At 40.6% G+C, this 25,602-nt stretch overlaps 1 protein-coding gene across 3 annotated transcripts; it reads right to left on the reverse strand.

Moving 5' to 3' along the window:
• Positions 1 to 1,785: 1,785 nt before the first annotated feature.
• Positions 1,786 to 16,893, reverse strand: Ms4a7 (membrane-spanning 4-domains, subfamily A, member 7). Of its 3 annotated transcripts, none has more exons than NM_027836.6 (7): positions 16,754 to 16,893; positions 13,954 to 14,113; positions 8,672 to 8,797; positions 6,554 to 6,610; positions 5,169 to 5,375; positions 3,046 to 3,147; positions 1,786 to 2,329 (listed from the first exon to the last, which is right to left on the reverse strand). In NM_027836.6, exons 2-7 carry the CDS (start codon positions 14,098 to 14,100, stop codon positions 2,264 to 2,266), a joined length of 705 nt encoding a protein of 234 aa, NP_082112.3. In that variant the 5' UTR covers positions 14,101 to 14,113; positions 16,754 to 16,893; the 3' UTR covers positions 1,786 to 2,263. The 3 variants fall into 3 exon arrangements, with proteins under 3 accessions (NP_082112.3, NP_001263327.1, NP_001020781.1); NM_001276398.1 differs by lacking the exon at positions 16,754 to 16,893 and adding an exon at positions 15,063 to 15,442; NM_001025610.4 differs by lacking the exon at positions 6,554 to 6,610.
• Positions 16,894 to 25,602: the final 8,709 nt, after the last annotated feature.

A 25,602-nucleotide genomic window follows, 5' to 3' on the forward strand; every position in this document is an offset into this window, starting at 1 on the left:
TCAGTCTCAGTTTGCACAGCGGAGGCTGAACAGCAGGAGAGCCCCTACTGAAAAACTGTTTTTAAAAAAAGAGTCTACACTTCTAAGTTCTAAGGCAAATAAGCTGATAGTTGTTTTTTTCCTAGAAAATTCTCAGCAATTGTGATTATTGGGTTTAGCAAATGACAAAGTGCTTTTTCTTTTTATCTTGAAATTATAGCTAGAAAAAGTAAAATTCTTTGATTGGTATAAATTTATAAGATCTGTGTAGCCACTTCATTTGGTTTTTGACTGGTCTTAAAGGTATAAATACGCTCTGCATGTCTTAGTCATAGAGTATTAGCTTATAAGTTATTGGGTTTGATTAAAAAGGTGTAACATTAGTAACAAGAAAATTAGCTTAAAAGTGGTAACTCAGGGCTAGAGTCATTTTTTAAAACAACAGCACGTGGCATGAACCAGACCTTAATATACAACTACTACCCTCACTTTGCTAGAAGAGCAAAATTACTAACTACATTCTAAATCTTACCCACAGATAAGTGTATCTGTTACCTCTCATCAAAAGTTTCTCTTTACAGCAAGTAGAGACCATCACTGAAAACCATAACTGGAATACCAGGATTTCTGCTTGAAGCATTCTTTCATAGAAATGGCTTCATCAAGAAGATCTGGAGAATGGTAGCATCAATAAACATGCTAATGTGAAAGGGGGAAGAAAACCTCATGGGAACCCACCCCTAGACAAAGAAATATTGACCACTAATGACTACTGAGGTAAGAAGAGTTAGCCTCTATCTAGCCAGGAATGAGTCACCAATTGGTTGTCCAATAAAAATAATTCAGCCCTGAAACCATATGCATACAACAAATATTGACTCACTAGGCTATGTTAATATATTTGAGCATAGTTGTGAGTATATATGTAGCATATGTGTATGCATCTATATGTAACAATAGTAATCAGGAAGGAAGAGGTTATCAATTTGGGAGGAGGAAACATGGAAGGACTTCGGAGGGGCTGCAGAGAGAAAAGATAGGAGTCAAATAATGTCATTATACTTTAATTAAAATGTATAAGAAATAACTATGATGATGATGATGAAACTAAAATAAAAGAGTGTGTACTGCTCTTTCAAAGGGGTAAAGTTCAATTCCCAGTACTGATATCTAGTGGTTCATAACTTCTTATAAAGGGCAGCTGACACCTCTGGCCTCTCAAGGCACATGTATTTACAGACATGTATGTACACATGCATGTGTGTGTGCACATGTGCACGCACGTAGGGAACTAATCCTTGTACCACTGCATTTCCATAGCATGTTTGTATATTTGAAAAACTTACACATATTTTTCAGTTACACATTTCTCTCTGGGGAGCAACATTAGAAGCTCTTTCTTGAGTAAGCAATGTAATTTTTCCAAACCAGCAACTAAGTTGCTATTGCTTTTATATGTCCAATATCTTACTCAGTCTTCTACTTAGATGAGGGAATATGCCATGATTAGTTATAGTCTTTGAATCTAAAGAAAAATCACTATGCTAGGGATATAACACAGTGGTAGAGCATGTTCTAAGTGTTTGAAAAGTCCTAAATCCAATCCCTCTGTGTGTGTGTGTGTGTGTGTGTGTGTGTGTGTGTGTGTGTATGATTTCAATATATAATGAAATCATTGAGACAGAAATAAGTAATTTTTTTCAACTTAGTTTCAGTCTATACGCAGGCTGACCTTGAACCCATGATAATCCTGCTTCAGTCTCTCACATGCTAGGATTATAAGCATGAACCATAATGCCTGGTTATGATTTATTATATCTTTTTATTGCTGTAGTATCAAACCCAGGACCTTGTACAGGCTGTCATATTTTCAAAGGATCTCAAATGTTCTTGGAATGTGTAAAGTCTAATATTTAAGCAAAGGATTGTGCAAGCAATGCAGAGAAAGACCTTACCTAGCCACATGACCCTGTCAGCTTCCACCCCAGAAGGAGTACATGCTTTCTCATCTAGCATCAGACAGATGAAACACTGTCTGTTCACTCTATTTGGGGAAGTTGATAAAGTTTGTGGTCATTGTGGAATGTGGAATCAGGGAATTTTGCTGACTCGGACTTTAGGAAATGATTTTCAATGGAAATGAAGTGACTCATTGAAAGTATGACAGGAGAGCTTTTCTTCAGATGTTTATTAGGATCTACCAAAGCTGAGATTTCAGGCAAGTCTAGCTGTACTCTGCTGTGAGCAACAGATTTCTTCTTTCTTCTTTTGTATTTCATATCCATTATTGCAACAAATTGCTTTTAACAAGTTGGGTATGATCTTGTGATTGAGGCAAGAAAAATGTACCCTAAAGAATAAAATTTATTAACAGAGCTTAATACTTTGATTTTGGGGGTAGGGTTTAAAATATTTTCATATTTCCCTCAATATATAGCAATGTATTATAGTAACATTTTATAGTACTACTTATGCAACTTTATCATAATATATGGTTGCAACAATGTCCAAGCAAATGCCACTTTCCGTCTCCTCATTTGTTGCTTTCTGGTGTCTCATAGCTGAATCATAATTTGTTCAAATTATAACATTTTATCTTTCACTGTAGCATTTAGGAGAAATAAACACAGTTTAAAATTACAACACAATGGGCTAAGAGATAGGAAGGGAAAGAGCAGAAAGACATCAACAAAATAGTAAAGTCTTGGTAAAAATAACATTAGCAAGGGCTTGACCGTGGAGATTGTCTAAGAAGTCAGATGCCAGTATGTATCTCAAGAACAAGGCTATATAAACTCTCTTTCTATCCTGTATATATATTTTTTTAATCTAAGTCTTGGTTCATTTATGAAATTTCATGAGCCAACTTCTAGAGCCAGCTAGTTTCTTGGGGAAGGGTTCTCTATCTGCTCTGCTGTCCTGTAGGCACTAGCTGATCCCAGGTGACCACTCTATTAATTCTTACTCTCATTGTTAAAGTCACTTTCCATCCGATCTTTTGGGCCTGTATCATTGCAGCTCAGAGCAGGGGACCCAGTGGATGTCACACAGATATCAGGTACTTACCCCAGGTTTGTTGGAGTAGACTTGCTTCCACCAAAAGATAGAACTGTATCCAGCTAGGAAAACCTCCAGCACAGTGAAGAGAAGCATCATCCCCAGAGCACTCTGCAAAGCAGCACAGGCCTGGGTGGGACCCCACACAAAGCCTTTGGGCCCCATTGAGAGGAGGTGGGGGTGGGGTGGGGGCAGGGTGGGGGCGGGGTAGTGGTGGGCAATGGAGAATAGAAGGAGCAGAGGCAAAGGCTCAGTCTTTTTCTCTGCTTTTTCTTTTGTAAGGACCTTAGGAATTTCAGATACAGAGATGCAGAAGCAGTTTTAAAGTCCCTTTATTAGAAACACCCCTAGTGCCTATGGAATTGTGAGTTTAGCTGTGCTAGCTACATGGGGATGAGTGAGCTAACTGCATGGATTTGTGAAACGTCCTGGGATGTTGAGTACCATTTCCTTCTCCAATTGTCACAAGTGAAATGAATTTCTAATTTCTGTTACTAATACATTGGCAGGGCTCTTCCTGCATTCCTATTATCCTGACAACCCTAAACTCTTACCCTGGGCATCCTAGTCTCTAACACCTATGGTGAAGACTCCTAATAATTTTCTAGTTTGATTTGTCTTTAGAATCCTTGTTGGCTTCTGCAACCTACACCATCTTCATGCCTTCCTTCCTCCAGCTCCTTTCTATTTCTTTAAGTCTTACACACACACACACACACACACACACACACACACATGAGAGAGAGAGAGAGAGAGAGAGAGAGAGAGAGAGAGAGAGAGAGAGAGAGAGAGAGAGAGAGAGAGATTTGTTCAGGCTAATGCTGTATTTATTAAAAATTAGTATTCTTTTGAGGTTGGCTTACATGCTGCAACTTTTCTGATGGTAAGGAAGTTCTTTTTGGCTCTACTTATATGAAAGTAAGAGACTATTTGATGTACTGAAGTTAATCTTAATTAAAACAGTCCCTCAGAGGGTACTTTTTACATATTGATCTAACCTGTCTTTCTTGCAGTGTGATCTCCTGCACTTTGCTATGCTCACTTCTTACCAGATGAGTCTCTGTTTTCTTTCATTTCCTCAAATTCCCAGATCAATGCGTCTTATCTACTCATGTGGCCTGATTCAATAGAATGTGTCTGAAAACTTTCACACATTCTCCAAGACTCCCAAGTCAGATGGACCCAATGGAATGAAACATTACCAGTGTGATCACTCACTGTTCCAGTAGGAGAAGTCATGAAGGAACGATCTTCCTCCTTAAATTACTTATTGTTATGATTTAAACATGATAATCCTACATTTAGAAAATGGACTAAGCCAGGTTTGTCACTATCACTAGGTGGTGGCTGTCAAATTTGTGCTAAGAAACTTCTTCTCCCAAACACTGATGTTTGACAGGAGTCATATCTACTGGGCAGCTGCCTCCAAACCCTCTTCGCCAGCCCTTGGAGTGTGCACTTAGGGAAATTAAGCACTTTGTGTCTGCTCCAAGTGTCAGAGTACCTGTGAGTAGAAGGCAAGCATCTCTAATGGGTAGAGCTTTTCAGCTCCAGGCAAGTACTCAAAAGAGCTTCCCAGAGGATGGCCTAGCCGGCCATCAGTGGAAGGAGAGGCCCTTGGTCTTTCGAAGATTATATGCCCCAGTACAGGGGAATGCCCGGGCCAGGAAGTGGGAGTGGGTGGGTTGGGGAGCAAGGCGGGAGTAGGGGGGAAGGTATAGGGGACTTTCGGAGAGGAAACTAGGAAAGGGGATAGCATTTGAAATGTAAATGAAGATGTAAATATCTAATAAAAAATTAACATTTAAAAAAATTGAAAAAAAAAAAGAGCTCCCCATTTCCCAACATAAACATCAAGGAACAGCATTGCCTGCTGTGATTTAAAACTTTCTATTGTGTTTTCTTCATCTCTTCATGGTTCCTCTTTTTGCTGTGGTTCACACACCTCCTACCACACTGAATCTGCTAACTTTATGTCATATTTGTTTATTGTTTTTTTTTTCCTGTCTGCCCTAGACCAGCATGACCAGAGACTGCTGAGAAAGCAGAAACTATCCAAGGGGCTGGGAGTGTGTGTGGGGGGGAAACAATGGGGTTTTACATGATAAGATATTCAGTCTGGAAGTACTTACCATAGCACCGACATAAGCCAGGTAACAGTTCTTGTCTTCATTCTTCCAATGGTGGGATTTCAAGTAAGACAATAAGGACAGGAATTTCTTTTCTGAGTTACAGTGTGGGAAAGCACTCCCCAGGGCTATCAGACAATAGGTGAAGAGGAAGAGGCCAATGACGGCAACAACAGAGCTTGCTACATTGGAGGCCAGGCTGCTCAGTGCCTGGAAGAGAGATTCTGGGTTGGGTTCTCATCACAAGTTTGGTACAGGGTTTTCTGTTCCCTCTGACCATTATACGGCAATGGCGCTTCCTTGGAGTTGTTTCTGATATAACCCATGGCTTCCTTTCAGGCAGACTATGATGAATTTGTCTTTGTATCACAGTTTGTCACATGAGATAGGAAATGTGTGGCAAATGGGACAATGTGAACAGCTCCCCACAGTCTATACTTCTAACGCTCCAAGACACTAAACACCGATCCAGGATCCTCAGCCTGTTGCCAGTATCTCTACGCACTCCCCCAGTGTTCTTAAAACTGTTCTTATTTTGAAAACCTCTTAAAATATGGCCTTTGACATGCTCTGGAGAACCTAGATGAAAGTTTGACCTCACATAAAGAAGCAACTTTAGAGACTAGTGGAAGCAAACTGTAGAGCATGGATATCTTAGAAGGTGGTCAGGCCTAAGGGAAGATAACCTGTACTTTCATTTGACAAGCAATTGACAAAGATGACCTTTCTGTTTCCCTCTGTGAAAGGGCAAGAAGTACTGGTGTGTGGGTTTAGTCTCTGTAGTTCTTGCCATGCTCAGTCCTTAAAAGTATAATGAATGGACCACAGTCTTGAAAACACAGGAAGAAGCAGCTAAAACTGTTGCTCCTGTGGGTAGCAGCCTTTCCTACTTTCTGCCACATACCCACCAAGTTGGAAAAGCCACATCTTGATTCCAGAAGACATGGGGTCTGGCTAGCTATGGTGGAGAGTACACAGGTGATTTAGGAATTGACACTTGCTCCTGATAACTGAAGCTGCAGTATAGACCCAGGAGTTATGGGGTAGTTGAAGAATTCTCAGCAATTGGATGGGGTCACAATTCTGGGCTTGGCATCAGGAAATGTAGATTCCTATATCAGCTGTTACTACTCTCTGTGTGCTTGACCAGACAAGCTCTTTCGTACTCTGTGTTTCTGTTTTTCTCCTATCACATGTGAAAAATGAGCACTGTCACTTCATAAGTTACTTCCCAAGAGTGTCAGAGGGCCAGCTGAAGATCAGTATGCTCCATAACCTGTTCTCAGCTTCATTTTCATAAACAGTACAATGGAAGATTGAAACTAGAAGAATTAACTATGAGGTTCTAACTATTCCACCCAACTGGAGTTGATGGTATTCATACTTACAAAGGGTTTGGTTGAGATTTTTTCAGAGATAATGGAGAGAATTCCAGCAATGGCAAACTGTTCAGGAAAGAGAGAGAGAGAGAGAGAGAGAGAGAGAGAGAGAGAGAGAGAGAGAGAGAGAGAGAGCTGTTTTAAACTGCTTTCAAATCACTCCCAAAAAGTGATGGGAAACTTTCAGAGAGACAGCCCCACAGGAATGACATGCCCATACTGCTAGGGATGCTTCATATCTGCTTGGGATGTTTGTATAAACTTTGAAGAATAAGCATCTGCTCAGGGAGGTTTATGTTATTGGAAAACATCAGTTACTGCAGACCAAATGCAACAAATGCCTGGCAAATGCTACTAAACTGTGAAATTGAAAGAGGCACTGCCCCACCTAGGGATCCATCATGTCTGCAGACACCAAACCCAAAACTATTGCTGTGGTCAAGAGGTGCTTGCTGACAGGAACCTAGTATGGTGGTTCCTTGGGAGGTCCTGCCAGCAACTGACCAATGTAGATGTGGACGCTTGGAGCCACCCATCAGACTGAGCTCAGGGACCCTGTTGGGGGAGCTGACAGAAGGAATGGAGGAGCAGAGGGGGTTGCAACACCATTGGAGACAACATGGCTCGCCTGACCACCCAGTTCTCCCAGAGTCTAGACCATCAACCAAGGAGTGTACCTGGAGGGATCCATGGTTCCAGATACATATTAGCAAAGGATGGCCTTGCCTGACAACCACAGGAGGGAAGGCCCTTGGTCTGGGGGAGTTTTGATGCCACAGTGTAGGGGGATGCTGGAGTGGTGGGGTGGAAGGGTGTGGGTGGATAGGAGAGTACCCTTATACAGGCAAAGGGGAGGGGGAGGGCAGATGTGGAATGTGGGGTTGGTGGAGGGGTAACCGGAAAGTGGGATATCCTTTAAGATGTAAACAAATGGAATGATTAATAAGAAAGAAAGAAAGAAAGAAAGAAAGAAAGAAAGAAAAGAAGTGAAGAGGAGCTTGAGGCATATCAAGACTTGAGATTTGAGACAATATAGAGATAAGGAAGCCAACAGAAGGACCCAGGAAAGAGCCTCTCATGTGGCAAGAGACAGAAAAATATGGCATTGAAGCTATGGGTGTAGGCCACCTGAGTATTACCTAGAGTTTAGGAAATCAGGAGGAAAAGATCCAACAAGGAGTCTTTATTATAAGCACTGAGATGCCAGCACTTGATTCCAGTGGAACTGGGGGCCAGCAAGCAGAGGAATGGCAGTGTGGGAAAGCCAAACCATTGATTATGCCTGTGGGTTGAGTATGGAGTAGTAACAATTAGAGCCAAGAAAGAACTAGCAGAAGCCTCATTAAGAAATGTGGAGGCTGCCACCACTGGTGAGACAGCAAGGTCAAGGACAAACTGTACTTTGGGGACAGGGGCAGAGCTTTGTGCACATTGTGCAGCAGTTGTGCCCACACAGAGACTATGGCCACTAAAAACTCTTTGTATAAGTTATCTTCTCAGATAAATTTTCCTCTTTTCCTCGTTTTTTCAAGATTCTCTATTGGAAAGAATTGCTCATTGGTAGGATGCATACATTGGGCCTGAAAATAAAATCCAGTAGAGTCTTTGACTATGAGCCACTATATGACAAGAAACCCAAGAGCTCTACAGATATTCAGGGTTACCCATGAGCAGAAGAATGCTTCTGTTTCCCACGAGTCTTGTCATTACTGAGATAAATATCTTCAGAGCTGTGGTATCTCAAGCTTACTGTATAATCAGCCTTCTTACTCTGGATCCGACAAATGATTGTTCCGAAATGGCTAGACTCCAAAGGCCTCTTCAAAGACTCAAAGATGGCTATGAAAAACCATCCTCTGGTCTAAGAGGATGTGGCATCAGATAAGAAAAGTGCTGATGTGCCAGTGTGTTGTCTTCTTCTTCTTCTGCCTTCTGTCCTAATTAGAAGCCCTCCCTCGAAGTGCTGAGTTTTGAATGGAAGATACAAGACATAGGCAATAACAGGAATGTTGAGTTGGTTTCCTCCTGCCTCCTTTCCTCTTGAAGATGAAGTCATTCTGTGACCTAGTGCCTGTGGGGTATTTAGAAAGCATACATTTTTTTTTTTTGAGACCGCATTTTACTTACACAGAGGGATCCAATAAACAGGTATCCAGATATCAAAGTGGTGGAAACTTCTGGGTTGAAGTAGGAAGCTGACACCAAAATGCCCCCAAAGCTTGCAAGTATCAGGGCACATAGTAGCTGGATGGTCTGCAACACACAAGGCAGGGACTTCTAGACCATGGTTTTAAGTAGATGCAAAGGATTATTTGAAAACACACTGACTTACAAAGACATTTAAAATATGCTGTTAATTCCTATATTAAAGAGGGAAAATTCTACAAGGAACAAATAAGCCTATTCTAAGAGAAAAATTCAAAATTTACCTCTTTTATTTTGTGGAAGGCTCATTAAACTCAGGAAGTGATTATGTGAACATTTAATTCTGAAAAGTCTACTTCTCAAAACATTTCCTTTTGGGAAAGTCATTGGGAAAAATTGTCTGGACTAGAGCCCAGTTAGGTGAGTATAGAGAAGGAACTACCCATGGGAATCTCAGTGCAGGCTTCAGCTTCCACCGAGAGCCGTTGAGCATCACATTTCTGGTGCTGTCACTCATCCATTTTGTCATTTGATTTTAAGAATCATTGTGATTTTTATGGTGGCAGTTGTCAGAGTAGTTTACATTTGTTTAAGGGTGTCTGCATTCTAAACAGTATTCATCACATCTTTGTAATGGATGAGGATCAGGAGGGAATTGAGTTGTACAAACTTGCACAAATGTCAAAACTGGACTGTTGTTTGACCAGACATTCAAACTTTTATTCACCGCTTAATCTATATTGTAATTAACACACAGTCCACATTACCCAAAATTAAGATAAGTCATCTATTACCACAGTTCCTCATTGAGTACCCATGTACCAAGAGGCAGGCATGAAACAAATGATAGTTACTCTGGTAGATTCTTATATCTTCCATGTGTCATACAAAGTCAAGTTCCATGACAACTCGGGTAAAGTATTATTAGAACATGTAACAAGGATGGGATCCATTAAGGATAGAGATTTGTGATTAAGTTGATGGAAGATGTTGGAACAGAATAGACTATTCAGAAAAGAACTCATAGGAATATAGCCATCTAATATTTGACAAAGCATCCTCAACAAATGGTGCTGGGGAAATCCACATGTCAAAGAATGAAGCTAGATCCCCGACTCTCACCTGCACAAAAATAATTCAAAATAGATCACATTTGTTAAGGTAAGGTCTGAGACTTGGGAACTTGTAGAGCCAAACAGGAGGAATACTTCAAGATGCAAGGATTTCATGAAAAGAAGGCTGATAATTCAGATAACAATGGGAAGAATTGACAACATTGCATGGGATGAAGAATATCTGCCTAGTAGTAGAAACAAACATGAGAGTGAAGTAACCGTCTGAAAAATGGAAGAAAGCCGTTGATGCCTATATATCCTACAAGGAACCTCAAAGCTTAAACACTAAGAAAACCAAATCAACCAGTAAGTAGGCTAGTGAATGGAATAAACAGTTTTCAAAGAAGAAATACATATAACAAACAAACATTAGAAAAAAATCATTCAACATCCTAATGTCTAATTAGGGGAATGTAAATAAAAAGTGATTTCAGAGTCCTTTTCATCCTAGTCATACTGGTTATTATCCAGAAAACAAATGACAACAGATCTGATGAGGATGTGGGAAAAGAGGAACTATCAAATGGGAATGTAAACCAGTGTGGCCACTGTGAAAAATCAACACTGGTTCCTCACAAAACCAAAACTAAAGTAGAACCAGCATATGACCTGATGATGATTCTTGGGTATTTCCCCAAGGAAATTAAAGTCAGCATACCACACAGAGGCCTGCACATCTAAGCTCATTGCTAAACAATAGCCAAGGCACAAAACCAGTTAGATGTCTACCAGCTGATAGGTAGAAAAAGAAAATGTGGTTTTTACACACAATAAAATTTTATTAAACAACAAAGAAGAAGAAAATAATGCCATTTAAAGTGAAATGGGTGGAACTAAGGAACATCATACTAAGAAAACTAAGACAGGCTCAGAAAGATAAATACTTTGTTTCCTCTACTACGTAAAATATATGTTTAAATATATACATGTGCATATATACATGGATTATGAGAATGGAAGAGGAAATGGGAGGAGGGGAAGTGGTCCAAGAGGTAGAAGATAAGAGAAAACAATGGAATTAAAAAAAAAACAAATGCCATACTTTCTTTCATATACATAATCTATAGTTATGTACTGTGTACACACACACACACACACACACACACACACACACACACACACATGCAGAAGGAGACTATTTGAAAAAGAAAGAACACCAACAAGAGGATGGGAGGGTATAAGGAATATAATCAGTAGGCAAACATGATTTTATATATACATATACATATATATATATATATATATATCACACACACATATATCACACACATTTATCATCTGTCTGTCTGTCTGTCTATTGGAAGCAGTGGTAGTGATATAAGGGCCGAGATCTTGGTATAAAGATAGTGAAAGAGTCACCTAGTAGTATGACATGAGTTTCTGAAGGGAAATTCCAGGGGTGAGAAGAAAGCTAAAAGACCAATTGATCTCAGAGTCCCAAGAAACAAAAAGACAATTCTAATTGTCTTTTCAATGATATGGGGCAAGAATTGCTGAAGGAGTGTTTTCAGAAAACAATGAGCTGCTGGCTAAACAAAGAAAGAGGCACTCGAGAAAATAAAAGGGATAAAGAACCCAATAGCTAAGATTTAAGATGTAGCAATGAGATATGCTGTTCTAGCAAAGTGGCTGTAGTAAATTATTTCTAAATTTCCTGACTTCACTAGCCCCAGTAGACTGACTAGGTTTCTAATAGCAAGCATGATTGCCCTCCTGCTGAGTAGGCCTTAAGTGCCAATAGACAGCTGTTCGTTGCCACTTACACTTGAGTATCACTTATTTCACCTCTATGCATGGCTTGCTATGTTAGTAAGTGTTATGGCTATAGGTGTTGCAGTTGTATAAAACTATTTAATCATTTCCTTTCCTTGGCATAGAATTTTCTGGAACCATAGAAGATATACCAAAAGTAAGAAGTTTTCATATACAGCTTGAATCATCTGGGTGTGAAGTGTCTTCAGCTGTAAGAACACTCCCCCAAGCCCCAAGAGGCAACCAAGAGTCTACATTAATTATCTATATTAGGCTACCCTGCCCAACTATTTGAATAGAAGTTTTAATTCTATTTCAATCAAACATATTTTAAGAGGATAGAATGGTGTCAATGGACCCTGAATTGCAGAAGGGGCATTTAGGAAGGTGTCAGGAGCCATCTAGGAAAGACTGTGGTATGCAAGTGAATTTTCTGGAGATGGCCCACCATTTTGCATGGCTTGGGATAGGTGAGCTCTGAGATGCAGTGTCCTTAGAAACTTCATTCCAGGATTGCTTCTTGCTGTTGATATGCCTTTCCTGTCACACTTAGCTTAATGATTCCTGGCCATTAGCCCACCCTATTGGGCAAATTTCCTGCAGATCAATATGAAGATGTACTTTCATATAGTAATGTTGTGTAGATGAATTGATGGTTTCACAATCTCTGATAATGATTTTATAGAACTCTTAAATTGATACAAGTAATCTCAAGCCCTCTATAGAAAAAATTTGTATAAAGATACAAATACAGCTGTGTAAACCTTCATGTGTCACGCGCTAATTGCACTAGGATAAGAAAGCAGTGATCAAGAAATAAATTTGTGATCATGAAAAAGCTTTCATCATAGGTCAGGTTGAAGGATAAAGCCACATGTGTGCACTATGATAAAGCAAGGCCATGTGAAACTGTTGCTTTGGACTTACAATGAGTTTATAGAATGAAACACTGCTTTGAACTTAGTATCAACATCCTTCACTAACTCTCTTTTTGTGTAAAATTTTATCTATGAGGTAATTTTATAAAGAACTATTTATTACCTTAGAAGATTTTAGAAGGCCAGAGAGAAATAATAAAGTGTGGCATCTGAGGCTCTGCCCACCCAGCTCCATCCACCAAATGCATGCATGCACATGTATATATGTATGTGTGCATGAATATATGTATATATGTATACATGTATATGTCTATGCATGTATATATATGCATTTATATGTATCTCTTTGTCTATAAGCACGTACATAATACATGTGTAGGTATATGTGTATGTATATAAGTATGCATGAACACTTGTGAAATTATTGAGACAGGTAGTTGGGCCCAGCCAAATTGTGTGTCTGTGTATCTGTGTGTCTATGTGTGTGCTTGAATTCTTCCTTTCTTCCTCCTCTTTTTTCTCTGGGTTACAGAGAGTTAATTAACTCTGAGCCTCTCACCTGGCCAGGGGGCCCTTGAGTTAGAGTGAAAACAACCCTATTAAGGAAGTTTGCTTCTTAATGTCTTGCTGCTACTAGCAGAAGTTAGAGAAGAAGAGAGAGTTATGTTGCCAGAGACCATCAAGAGTTAGAGAAGAAGAGAGTTATGTTGCCAGAGACCATCAAGAGTTAGAGAAGAAGAGAGAGTTATGTTGCCAGAGACCATCAAGAGTTAGAGAAGAAGAGAGAGTTATGTTGCCAGAGACCATCAAGAGTTAGAGAAGAAGAGAAAGTTATGTTGCCAGAGACCATCAAGAGTTAGAGAAGAAGAGAGAGTTATGTTGCCAGAGACCATCAAGAGTTAGAGAAGAAGAGAGTTATGTTGCCAGAGACCATCAAGAGTAACAAGGCTCAAGGTCATGAGGCTTTGGCCTTTGTCTGACTCTGATCTCAGTACCTGTGATGCAGGGAAGGTTCCCAGCAGGAAGGTTTCTGAAGGTGGGAACTAGTAGGAATTGAGTCTCAGCAGGAAGTATTCAGAACCCTATGGTGAGTAGGATCCTGCCTATAAGGGATAATGATACTTAGATGTCTTACAGATGCTCATGTGTACACAGAGAAACATGTGTAGATGAAAGCAATTTAGATGGTGTCTTCTCAAAGTGTTTGAAAAACAAAACTCCAAGTAAAAAGACCTAACTTAATCAGACTAAATAATATCATATCTTTAAGTCAGAAATCTCCACTGATCAGACACTAATTTCTTAATTATCAGTGTTCTGGTGGAAAAGCACAAGTGGCTTTAGTTATTTTAAATGAAGGCCCAAGGAGGGAATAGTTTCCCACTCCATTTCACATTCTGGTTTGTTTGTGGAATCAGTCAAAACAGGTCAAGGATTCTTCCAGATTCACTATAGCTTTGTAGTCTGGACACAATCTTAATGTTTCTCCAGCATTCTCCTTCTAATGAGATTGACTTACTCCAAGAACTGTGGCTTCACTAGGCACTCCAATCAGCAGGTCATCTTCTTTTTCATATGTATGTCCAGTTTTCTCTCTTTTGTGGATAATGATGTCCTTTGGAAAGCAGTCCCACCCAATGTTCTTGGTGCCAAGCTGTAGACGCATGGTGCCAGGGATGCTAGAAGAGGCAATGGACTCAGTTAGTCCCCAGGGTTTGACTCACAAACACCCACAGGCACCAGGGTCTGCAGGGAGTGAAGAAAGATGGGTTTGTTTGTTTTTTAGGTAAGAATTGAGTACATTCAGGGTTGGATGACCATGGTCTGGCTTGCTGTTTTACAAACAAAACTGGATGTGGCTTTCAGGGGAAGCATAGAATAGACTGCACTCTATCCATGATGGGCAAGAAACATTCTATTGGGGAAAATTGCAAACATTTCCAGGAACTCCACAGTTAGGAGATTAGTAATCCAAACAGATTACCTGCAGCAGAGCGTATTCACCTCACTGCCTGTCCCCCAAAGCCTTTACTTTCAGCCCCCTCTCTCTACCTCTTGTACCTCTGCCTCCCCTATCATACAGTATTTTAATCACATCTCCCAGGACATCACACTGAAGCTACCTTTATGCTATCCAGTCCTCCACTCTTCATTTTCTCTGCATTAGATTAGTAAGTGCTTTCCAGTTTATAAAAAGAACATGTCTAATCCAGAATGTGCCCTTTGCTTCTACTAGCTTAGTAACTATCAATATAAACACTTAAGTCACACTGCATTTCAGGAACTAGAATATCAAAGCTCTTAATCCTTCAAAGAGTCTTATCTCCTAGATGTTATTAAGTCTATTTCATATCTTAGCAATCCAGGACTAATAAGTTCATTTCATTAAAAGAATGTTTTAAAAAGCACTTATCTGCTGCATCTCATGTTTAACACACTGTAGCAAATATAATTATTGTTAGTCTATGTTCGTAGAACTTGCAGGTACTTGAGCTATGTCTTCTGGGCTGCAGATCTTGCAATATTTCCTTCTATGTGACATTAATTCTCATTTGCCTTTTCTTTCTTCCTAATAATATTAACAGCTCCACTCAAGAAACAAACAGTCCCTCACCAGATCAACATTACCAAATGAACCCCGGATTCTTGTTACCAGTGGGGCAGATGGGGATGGCACTGCATTGGAAGCCAAATGTTGGTTGTATCTGAAGCATTAGCTATCATTCATGAGTTCAAAGTCTGCCCCTAGGAGTGGCTATGATCCCGGGGAAGTGTGGTAAAGGTGTCTCTTTCCAGAACTGCCCCAATATGGAGAAACCTGGATTTCGAATTGATCTTTGTTGCTAAGTATATCAACACAATCCCCTTCAGGTTCTCATTTCTTTCTTGGATTTGCCAGGTCTCATATCTAAGAACTATATTGCATGCTTTTTTCTAAGCTCCCTGTTAGGAGCTGGATGCCAATTTGATGCTCTCTAGCCTGTTAACATCATGTGCATTTATTTCCTGTTATTTTAAAATTGACCATTTGTTAAAAAGAACATATAACAACAATGTCAGCTAAAAAGAAATATAGTTTGCATGAATCAAAATGTTCCTGACTCCCCAACAAATAATACGAAGTCACCAGTTTCATTCTTCTTTGTGTTCCTTTTCTCCTCTCTTCAGTTCTCTCTCCTCTTTATGTAAGATTTTACACAAATTATAACACTGTACAAATGGTCATTCCAACCATTTAGAATTCTTATCAATCTTTGACTAATTACAATAGCCTTAAGTATAAAAGGCAAACGTTATATTCTGACATGCTGCAAACATTGTTAAACCTCAAAAACAAAATCTTAAATGAAGTCAAGGAAGTCAGATGCTGCGTGGTTCTACTTATGAGGTACCCCTACTACTCAGTTTTGTAGAAAAGTAAAATGGTGGGGGAGGGGTGGGTGAAGAGCAGTTGTTTAGTGGATTGTCATGGGGGTGCCAAGCATGAATGAATCGAATGCCACTGAATCACACACTTCCAGTAGTTAGAACGCTACAGTTATGTAATTGGATTTTAAACTAGAATTAAAAATCCAAATGATAAATTCAAATGAATGCATTTCATTAGACTGAATGTATAATCATGGTCATTTTGGTTCCTTCTATTTTTGTTATCACTATGAACAATGCTGTAAGAAACACCTGTGCATTTTAAAACACATAGAACTTATGCTTATTTTATATGTTCAATTATCTATTTATGATAGCATATAGAGATGTATTTCCTGAATTTAAGCTATTCTTAAAATATGGCTATTTTGGAAGGAACTCTACATAATGATGTTTCTTACATTTTATAGTATGTCTGGCAACTGACACCATCACCTCCCAATCCAACTATGCTTTGTTCTTCACCATTCATTATGTTCACATGAAGTGGGAATGGCCCTTAGCTTTCGAAAAGAGTTCCAAAATCTCTTCTATTCAGGCAAACACCTCTGCACACAGTGCTTTTCTGTGTTGCAATGTTAGATTAGAACCATAGTTTCCAAGTTAAACATTTTCTCAAATGTCAGTCTTCTTTGAGAACATGTTTTATAAGACTAAGTGGCAAGAGTAGGGAAATTAAGGGAACTAACTATATAAGGTCATCACTTCAAATCTCAACTGATCTCAAAGGTGCTTTCCTTTTTGACAAGTAAGTAAACTGAGGCTTCAAATGGGCCTCACCAACTATTGCAAGTGGTCAACAGAAAAAACAGGATGAAAATCCATTTCCCAGACTGTCTATTTAGAGCACAACATCTCCCAGTGGTACGATTCCAACCCAAAGTTCCTACCTGTCCTCACAGCCCTGTCCTGTGTGCTGCAGCTCCTGGGCCTGCTCACTCTGCTCCTGGGAGAACTCAGACTCAACCTCTTACCAGCTGTTTCCTCCAGAAGTTGCACTGTCTGCCTTTGACACTCAGTCATTTTGTGTGCTTTCCCCGGAAGTACTCGTGATTACACAGGGTGTGAGTTTGCAGTAATTACAAGTAGTAGGAAAACGAAGAGCTGCTCTGCTTCCCCTTTCTGAAGTTTGAGGTTTGGAAAAATAACACAAAATAAAATCATCTCACGAAACAAATTTGGTCAAGTAGGGAACGATTCCTTGCATTTCTATATTGCATTAAGTCTGTCCCCTTCTGAATGAGAGATATTAGAATTCACCGTCTGACTTACAGAATTAATGAGGAAGGGAGTAAGGAGTTCATGAAAATCAGAGTTATTGGATTTGAGAACATTTGGACTTGAGAGAGCTTATTGATATGGAGATAATTTCCAGCTGGTTGGAAACCACTTTTAAAAGCGTAAACCTCAGTAGCAGCTCCCAAGGTTAATACTTGTTTCTTCCAATGGAGTATCACTGAATATACAAACCACACTCAAGGGAGTAGACGGCCATCACAAAACGAACTCCATGGTATTTTTGGAGATGTTTATCTCATAATGTTTTGCTTGGCCACTGTTTTTTTTTTAAACCTTAACTTGTATTTTGATTATCCTTATGGCATCTGATTTTTTTGTTTTCTGGCTTTGTTTGTGTGTCTCTCTGCATGTGTATGTGTTTCTTGTGATTTTTCTCTTTTATTTACTCTATTTCTCTGTTTGCTTTGTTCTATTCTGGTTTGTTTATTTACTGGCCTGTTTGGTTTCTAAAGAGAGAAAGACATGGAGTTGGAAGGGTGGGGAGGTGAAGATCTGGGAGGAGGAGAAGAAACAGTGGTCAGAATATACTGTAGAAAAGCAAATTTCTATTTTCAATAAAAATATTTTTAATTAAAATGAAGTATGTCTCAAAATAGCTCCAAAATAAGTTAAAAACAAGAACAAGCAGAAATCCAGTCCATACCTGTTGCATAAGTCTAAAAGAGGATGGCCTATAAGATGACAAAAGGAAGTAGAAGAGGAATACTATAGAGAGGAAGAGAAAGATGGAGATTCCAATGCCATGCTAGATGCTCATATACAACTAGTGTACTTGAAGCTAAAACTGTTATTGATATAAATCAGCATGGCTCCAAGAAGTTCTGAGCAGACAAACACGAATGGTCAGGCTTTATGTGTGCTGTAAGAATGACTTTGTTTCAAACCTGAGCATAAATTAATTACTTTGACTTGTTTGTTTTGTTTAGTTTTAATTCTACGCGATAGCACGAACCCTTTATTTGTAGTCTTGCTTTCTGTGGTTTCATTATCCACAGTTCACCACAGTATAAAATGTTCATAGATAGTTGTAAACACAAAGATTTGTTAGTTTTAAGTTTCCGTTCTGTGAAGTGTGGTGAAATTGTACCATAAGTGAGACAGACAGACAGAGAATTCAAGTTAACCACAGCATATTATAATTGTTCTCTGTATGTATAGGATATGTGGTACAGAGCCATGCAGTTTGAGACATCCACTGCTGATTTTGATATATATCTTCTGAGAATCGGGTTGGGGAGGAGTGAGCCCAATATACCTTAAGTATCTAACCAACTTACACTTAGAGAATAGGGACTTTCTAATAATACATAAGGCAACTGTATAAGTAGAACCAAGTGTTTCCTCTGCTTGACTTCACTGACTGTCTTGTGAAAGCCTAGCCAGCCCCTTGGTGCTCCTTCACTGTCACCTTTATCGTTTCTCATTTGGAACTTCTCAAGTCATGACTTCAATAAAATCCTTAAAATGTTATTGTACCTCAGTTTACTTTGAAAGTGTCCTTGACAAGTCACCCACACTCCAGTAGAAGGGCACACAGTAACGAATATTTGGGCAGCACAAATTGGATTTGTTGAGAAAAAAGGAATACAAGGATACAAAGGACACAAAGTTTTGGAGGAAGGGAGATGGGAGAGGTCTTGGAAGAGTGGGATGAAGGTGAGTACTATCAAAACACAGTGTCTTAAATTCTCAAAGAAAAATAAAATATAGGAAAAAATGTTTCAGACTTCATGCCAACTGCAGACTAAAAGCTAGTCCTCTGGAGAGCACAAACGAACTATTTGAAACAAGTGTATTGTCCAAAGTTTATTTCTTAGCTTCAGGAAGTTGAACAGGGTGTAGTGAGATTGAAGTATAAAATAAATGTTGCTGAGGTACATTTTGGATGGAGATCATTTTTTGGAAGGTAAATGTTGACCATATACATAAATAAAAATTAGAAATTTACATGCAACACCTATACTAGTAAATGCATGTACTTATTATTGGTTGAGTGAGATAGGGATTTTGCCTGAGCATCATTTAAACATGAAGATGACATTTCATATCAATAAAATGACCTTTTAGCTCTCTGTAATGGCTCACAGCTAAGTTCCCAGAACTTGGGAAGATTTTGAGTATGATGCCAGCTTGGGTTACATAGTGAACTCTGGAGCCCTATAGTTGGATAGAGAGGTCATAGGCCTTAGAGGAGAAGCTGCTATTAACATTTTGCTAAATTCATATTATGCCCAACTACCTTCTAAATACCTTTGTTCCCAGAGTTTGATGCAGTTCTCACACTTCACCAAAGACGCTTCTCTTTGCAGTGTCAAAGGCCTTTCATGAAAGCCTGGTCAAAGTGCACAAAGTGCAGGGAATATGTGACTGTGGAGTCCTTCATTTCTTCTTTTTTTAATTAATAATTTTATTTCAAATGATATCCCCTTCCTGGTTACCACTCCACAATCCCCCATCCCATCTGCCCTCTCCTCCTTCCTCTTTACCTCTATGAGGGTGCTCCTCTACCCACTCACAACTCTCACTCACCGCTCTAGCATCCCCCTACACTGGGGCATCACACCTAAACAGGACCAAGGGCCTCCCTGTGAGGACCGGGTATGGCAGCAGTCCCAAGAAGGCGCCCAGGACTGCAGCTAAATCTTATGACTTGTACCTGACTTCCTCATACACCTGAAAATATGCCACAACCATTGTGAGAGCTGCGCAGATGCACCAGGATACTGGCGAATCCATTTTGGTGGAGACATGCCCCTGCTGCCCTGATTAGCTGAAGCTGCATGCCTGGTGAGGTGATGTGGCCTGCTGTGAGTGGATGGGGGCTGAGAGTATATAAGAGTGAGAGGCCCGGGGTTCAAGAGAGAAAGATGAGAGATAAAGTTGAAGTGAGAGAGATGAAGACTGAAGTTTGCTGAATAAACTGCTGTTAGAAGGACTGGTGGTCGTGTCGTTCTTGCTGGTCAAGAGCGGACGCGACTACTCCCTTCCCATTGTTGTCAGATAAGGTCATCCTCTGCTACAACATATGTATCTGAAGCCATGGATCCTTCCATGTATACTCTTTGGTTGGTGGTTTAGTCCCTGGGAGGCCTGGGTAGTCTGGTTAGTTGATATTGTTCTTTCTATGGAGTTGCGATCCCCTTCAGCTCCTTCTGTCCTTACTCTAGCTCTTCCACTGGGGTCCCTAGGCTCAGTCCAATGTTGGCTGTGAATATCTGCACCTGTATTGGTCAAGTTCTGTATTGGTCATACCCGGCTTCTGCCAGCAAGTGCTTCTTGGCATCAGCACTAGTGTCAAGGTTTGGTGTCTGAAGATGGGATGGATCTCTAGGTGGGGTGACCTTTAGATGGCCATTCCGAATGGATACAGAGAAGATGGTACATTTATACAATGGAGAACTACTCGGCTATTAAAAACAATGGCTTCGTGAAACAGGCAAATGGATGGAACTTGAAAATATCATCCTGAGTGAGGTAACACATACACAAAAGAACACACACTGTATGGACTGCACTGATAAGTGGACATTATCCCAAATGCTCAGAATACCCATGATACAACCCACAAACCATATGGAGCTTAAGGAGAAGGATGACCAAAGTGTGGATCCTTCCTACATAAAAGAGGGAACAAAATAATCACAGGAGGTACAGGGAGGGATGGACCTGGGAGAGAGAGGAAGGGGAGGGAAAAAGGGGTGTGTGTGTGCCAGGAACAGGTATTGGAAAGGACAGGAGAGACGTATAGAACATCAGGAAATCAAATAGAAATATGTAGCAGTGGAGGATGGGGAACTCGGGGTAGCAACTAGAAAGTCCCAGACTCCAGAGAAGCGAGTGGCTCCCAATGGGGATGACTTTAGCCAAAATACGCAACAAAGGGGAGATAGAACCTGTAGATACCACCTCCAGTAGATAAGTATGTCCCCCAGTTGAGGGATGGGGCTACCCACCCATCTCAAAATTGTTAACCCAGGAATGTTCCTGTCCAAAGGAAAGACAGGGCTGAAAAATGGAACAGAGACTGAAGGAGCCCTTCTTTCTCTCTTTTTAAAAATATTTATTTATTTATTTGACATTTTCTTTATTTACATTTCAAATTTTATCCCCTTTCCTCATTTCCCCTTCGAAAACTCCCCTATTCCATCCCTCCTCCCCCTGCTCACTAATCACCTACTCCCACTTCCCTGTCAGTTGAACCGTGAAAGGCAGGCTGTGTTCTAGATGAGCAAGGACTACTCTGGAGACCCAGTAGAAAATTCTACAAGGATGGAACCGTGAGCTGTGCTCCCAGACATTAGGCTCCTGACACCAAGAGCCCTCTACTCCATAATCCTGTGGCTATCAGTCAAGTTCCTGGTATTCTGGATGGACTCCACCCCTACAGTTACCTGGCTACAGCCAGGTATGTCCCGCCCCACAGTCTGTTCTCAGCTTTTCCACAACATACAGTGGTCTGGGATGTCCGAGAGCAAGAACCTGTCATCCCTGGCCTCCGTGTGGCCCAGGGACCCCAAATTCGGCTCTTCCGTGGTACCCAGTGGTCTGTGGTGCTCGATAGTTGGAGCCAAGACTACGCCTTCCCCACCCCCTGGACCGGGGTTCTGCGGCCTGTGAGGGGCCGATGCCCCCATCCTGCGGCAGTTCCATGGGGTCACATGGCAATCTCCCATGCCTGGCACCCAACACCTGTCCTGGCATTTTCTTATACTGGGGCATCAATCCTCACAGACCAAGGGCCTCTCCTCCCTTTGATGTCTCACAAGGCCATCCTCTGCTACATACGCAGCTAGAGCCTTGAGTCCCTCCATGTGTACTCTTTGGATGGTGGTTTAGTCCCTGTGAGCTCTGGTTCATATTGTTGTTTCTCCTATGGGGCTGCAAGCTCCTTCAGCTTCTTTGGTCCCTTCTCTAGCTCCTTCATTGGGGACCTTGTGCTTAATCCAATGGTTGGCTGAGAGCATCCACCTCTGTATTTGTCAGGCACAGCCTCTCAGGAGACAGCTATATCAGGCTCCTGTCAGCAAGCACTTGTTGGTATCCATGAGGTAACATAATCAATCACAAAAGAACACATATGGTATGCACTCACTGATAAATGGATATTAGCCCAGAAGTTCAGAATATCCAAGATACAATTCACAGATCACATGAAGCTCAAGAAGAAGGAAGACCACAGTGTGGCTATTTGGGTCCTTCTTAGAAGGGGGATCAAAATACCCATGGGAGGAGATACAGAGACAAAGTGTGGAGCAGAAACTGAAAGAAAGGCTATCCAGTGACTGTCCCACCTGGAGTCCTTATTTCTAACTGGGGACAGCTCTAACACAATCTATAGCTGATCTTTGCTATTTTGTGGGTTTGTCTTTTTCCATCTTGTATCCCCTTTGTTTTCTCCCTTATCACTAGATAGGAGGGGAGGATATGGGGGTGGGTGGGTGGAGATCCTTGAATCTAATTCCTTTTGTTTCTCTTTTGAGCATAGCTACTAACAAACTGCAACCAATCACTATGAATGACTGCCAACCATCAACCTCATCTTTGAAGGCCCTTGCATTGAGAAACTCTCTGAAGAGTTCCCAGAATTCCATACATCACACAATCACAGGAACCATCTGCAGCTGGAAAAACCATGCCTCTTCTAGAGCATCAGTCAAAGCTTGTCCAAAGCAGCCCCACATCCCTATACCTGGGATTGAGTTGAAAACACATCCTTATATTTCTATGGCTTTTAAAATAAATCAAAATTCCAGAACTCAAAAATGTCACTACAATTCCTACACCTGAAGCTCAAGGAAGAACCTGAACCTCAGAAGAAGAGGCAAGATGATTGTAAGAACCAGAGGATCTGGAGCACTGCTATAAATTAGTGTCTTCTGGACAAGACAGGAACATTGCCCCCATGAGCTCTCAACATCAATGGTTGTCTGCACAAGAGCGCACCAGTCAACATTTCAGGATGGATGAGGAAAGACTCCATCCTAGTTGAGGAGTTATAGTAAGTCAAAGGCTCCTGAGGATAAATGAGTCAATCTTCTTCATAGATGAGCTCCTGCCCGAGTGGTCATCCCTACACACCTGGCTACACACCTGGGTATATGGGGAACACTAATTAGAGCAAGTAGGTTTTATACACAAACACATATATGTAGCTATATCACAGTAATAACTATGGATAAAACATGGGACTCGAATATGAGAGAAGGATGTAGAGAGAATGTGAAAGGAATTAAAACAGGAGGAAGGGGTAGATGTAGTCAAAATACATTGCACTCATGTGTAAAGTTCTCAAAATATAAAAATTAAACACAGAGCAAACAAAGAAACAAACGAAATGTTCAAACAACAGGACCACTCAGGTGGCTCAGTGGGTAAAGATGTGTGTTGTCAAGGCTAATGACCTGCATTGCATCTTCAGGATCCAGATGATGGAAGGAGAATTCTGACTCTTCCTGTAAGTTGCCCTCTCAATATCTCTCCCTCTCCCCTATCCCTCTCTGTCTCTCTCTGTCTCTCTCTGTCTCTCTCTCTGTCACACACACACACACACACACACACACACACACACACACACACACACGCAACTGTTTTTTAAAATGGTTCCAGAAAGGGGCTGGAGAAGTGGATCAACAGTTAATAGTGATTGCTGCAGTGACTGCAGAAGACCCAAGTCGGATCTCCCAAGGCTGGCATCAGATTAGATCTCAGCCCTCCAAGCATCATGATCTCAACCCAATGAGGCCCCAAAGCTAGGAACCCATCTGGCATGTTTAGAGTATGGAGTCACAGTGACCATGTGAGGATTAATATGCTAAACCTCTCTGGTTTTGATTATTTGTTATGTAACAATAATGAAACACATGGACCACAGAGCAGAAGGCCCTGTTCTTGAGTTCCTTTTGTTCTTCTGAGTGTGTTGGACAAATGTCTACCACTTCCTCAAACAGGGACAGACTCATATCAATCTTCTCACATGTTCCCACTGTGGCCTCTGTCTCAGAGCTGGAGTTGAGGAGAGTTCTCCTGTGGTGGGAGGAGAAAGAAAACCCATATACAACCTCAACAATTTTCTCATTTTGTTTGAGATTGAGTCTTTGTATGGCACAGGCTGGCCTTGAACTTTCAGAAATTCTCCTGCCTCAGCCTCTGAATGCTGGGATTATAGAGATCTGAAGTCCTTACTTCAGTCTTAATCTCATGGTCTCTTAATCATTAAACTTTGTTTATAGGTGAATACAGAAAAATCATTATTTTGATTATTTCTTTTTTGATTATTTTTTCTTGAGTGCATGGTGTTGCTTTTTATAAATTGCCATGTCCCTGCCTGCTAAGAGCAAGGAATGTGTGACTGCTTCCTCTAGTTACAGAAGTAAGGGTCAGTACTGTCTGCAGTAAATTTAAAACAAGATATTTTCCTTTTAACATTCGTATGTTGGTGATTCTTAACAACAATAATAGCAGACTCCTCTCAGGAAAGAAAAAGAAGGAGGAGGAAGAGGAGGAGGAGGAGGAGGAGGAGGAGGAGGAGGAGGAGGAGGAGGAGGAGGAGGAGGAGGAATGTTCTGAATTCTAATTGCCTCAGGAGCAGACTCCACCTCTTCCTCACCCTGTCCTAGTGTTAGCATAAATTTCTGTTGATTATTGTCCTTGAAACTCAGATGAAATGAACAGAGTCTTGCCTGTGTCCTATCTTATCCATATGAACACTCATGCTTCTAGTTTTTCTATTCCCTTTTATGAATAAAGTAGAAATTGCTTCTCTGTCCCAAGATGATTTGCTACCACCTACTGGGTAATTGATGGCAAAACTATAATAATTCATGAGAGTTGAGAAAAAGCTACTACTGTCTTGAGCTTTGTGGTTTTGCACCCAGACATTCATATGCAATAGCAACTTATGTGTGCATGTGCATGTACAATGTGTACATGTGCATACACAAACAGAAAGATGAAATGTCACATGCTCAAGGATATAAAGAATTAATGCACATGCATAAGAGGGTATCAGAAAGTTGTTGAGTGAATTTGAGGAAGAACATTGTAACTGTATATGGTGATGGGAGAGAGAGGGAAGAGATGAATTTTCCTGTGCTATAAAGTGTTGTTCATAGAACTTGTTATATGCTTTCTGCATTCTATTCCTTGGAGAACTGCTATGAAATCATCTGTATTCTGTAGACACAGAGGAAGGCACAGAGCAGTTAAGAAAGTTAACCAGAATGCAACCTTATACATGTATGTGGGTGATGGAATGGTGTGGCTTCTAGAAGGAAAGGTGTGCATGCACTTGGTTTGTAGGGTTGGACATGCTTATCTCCTCAGTGTGGGCTGGAAAGACTTCACTGTTGCCGTTAACGTTAACTTTACTCCATGGCTGAGGTAGTGGATATCAGGTTTCTCCAGTGTAAAGCTATTGATTTAGAAGAAAATGTCAGCAAAT

Source organism: Mus musculus, chromosome 19 (genome assembly GCF_000001635.26).
Source record: "Mus musculus strain C57BL/6J chromosome 19, GRCm38.p6 C57BL/6J".
In the NCBI taxonomy this organism is placed as follows: domain Eukaryota; kingdom Metazoa; phylum Chordata; class Mammalia; order Rodentia; family Muridae; genus Mus; species Mus musculus.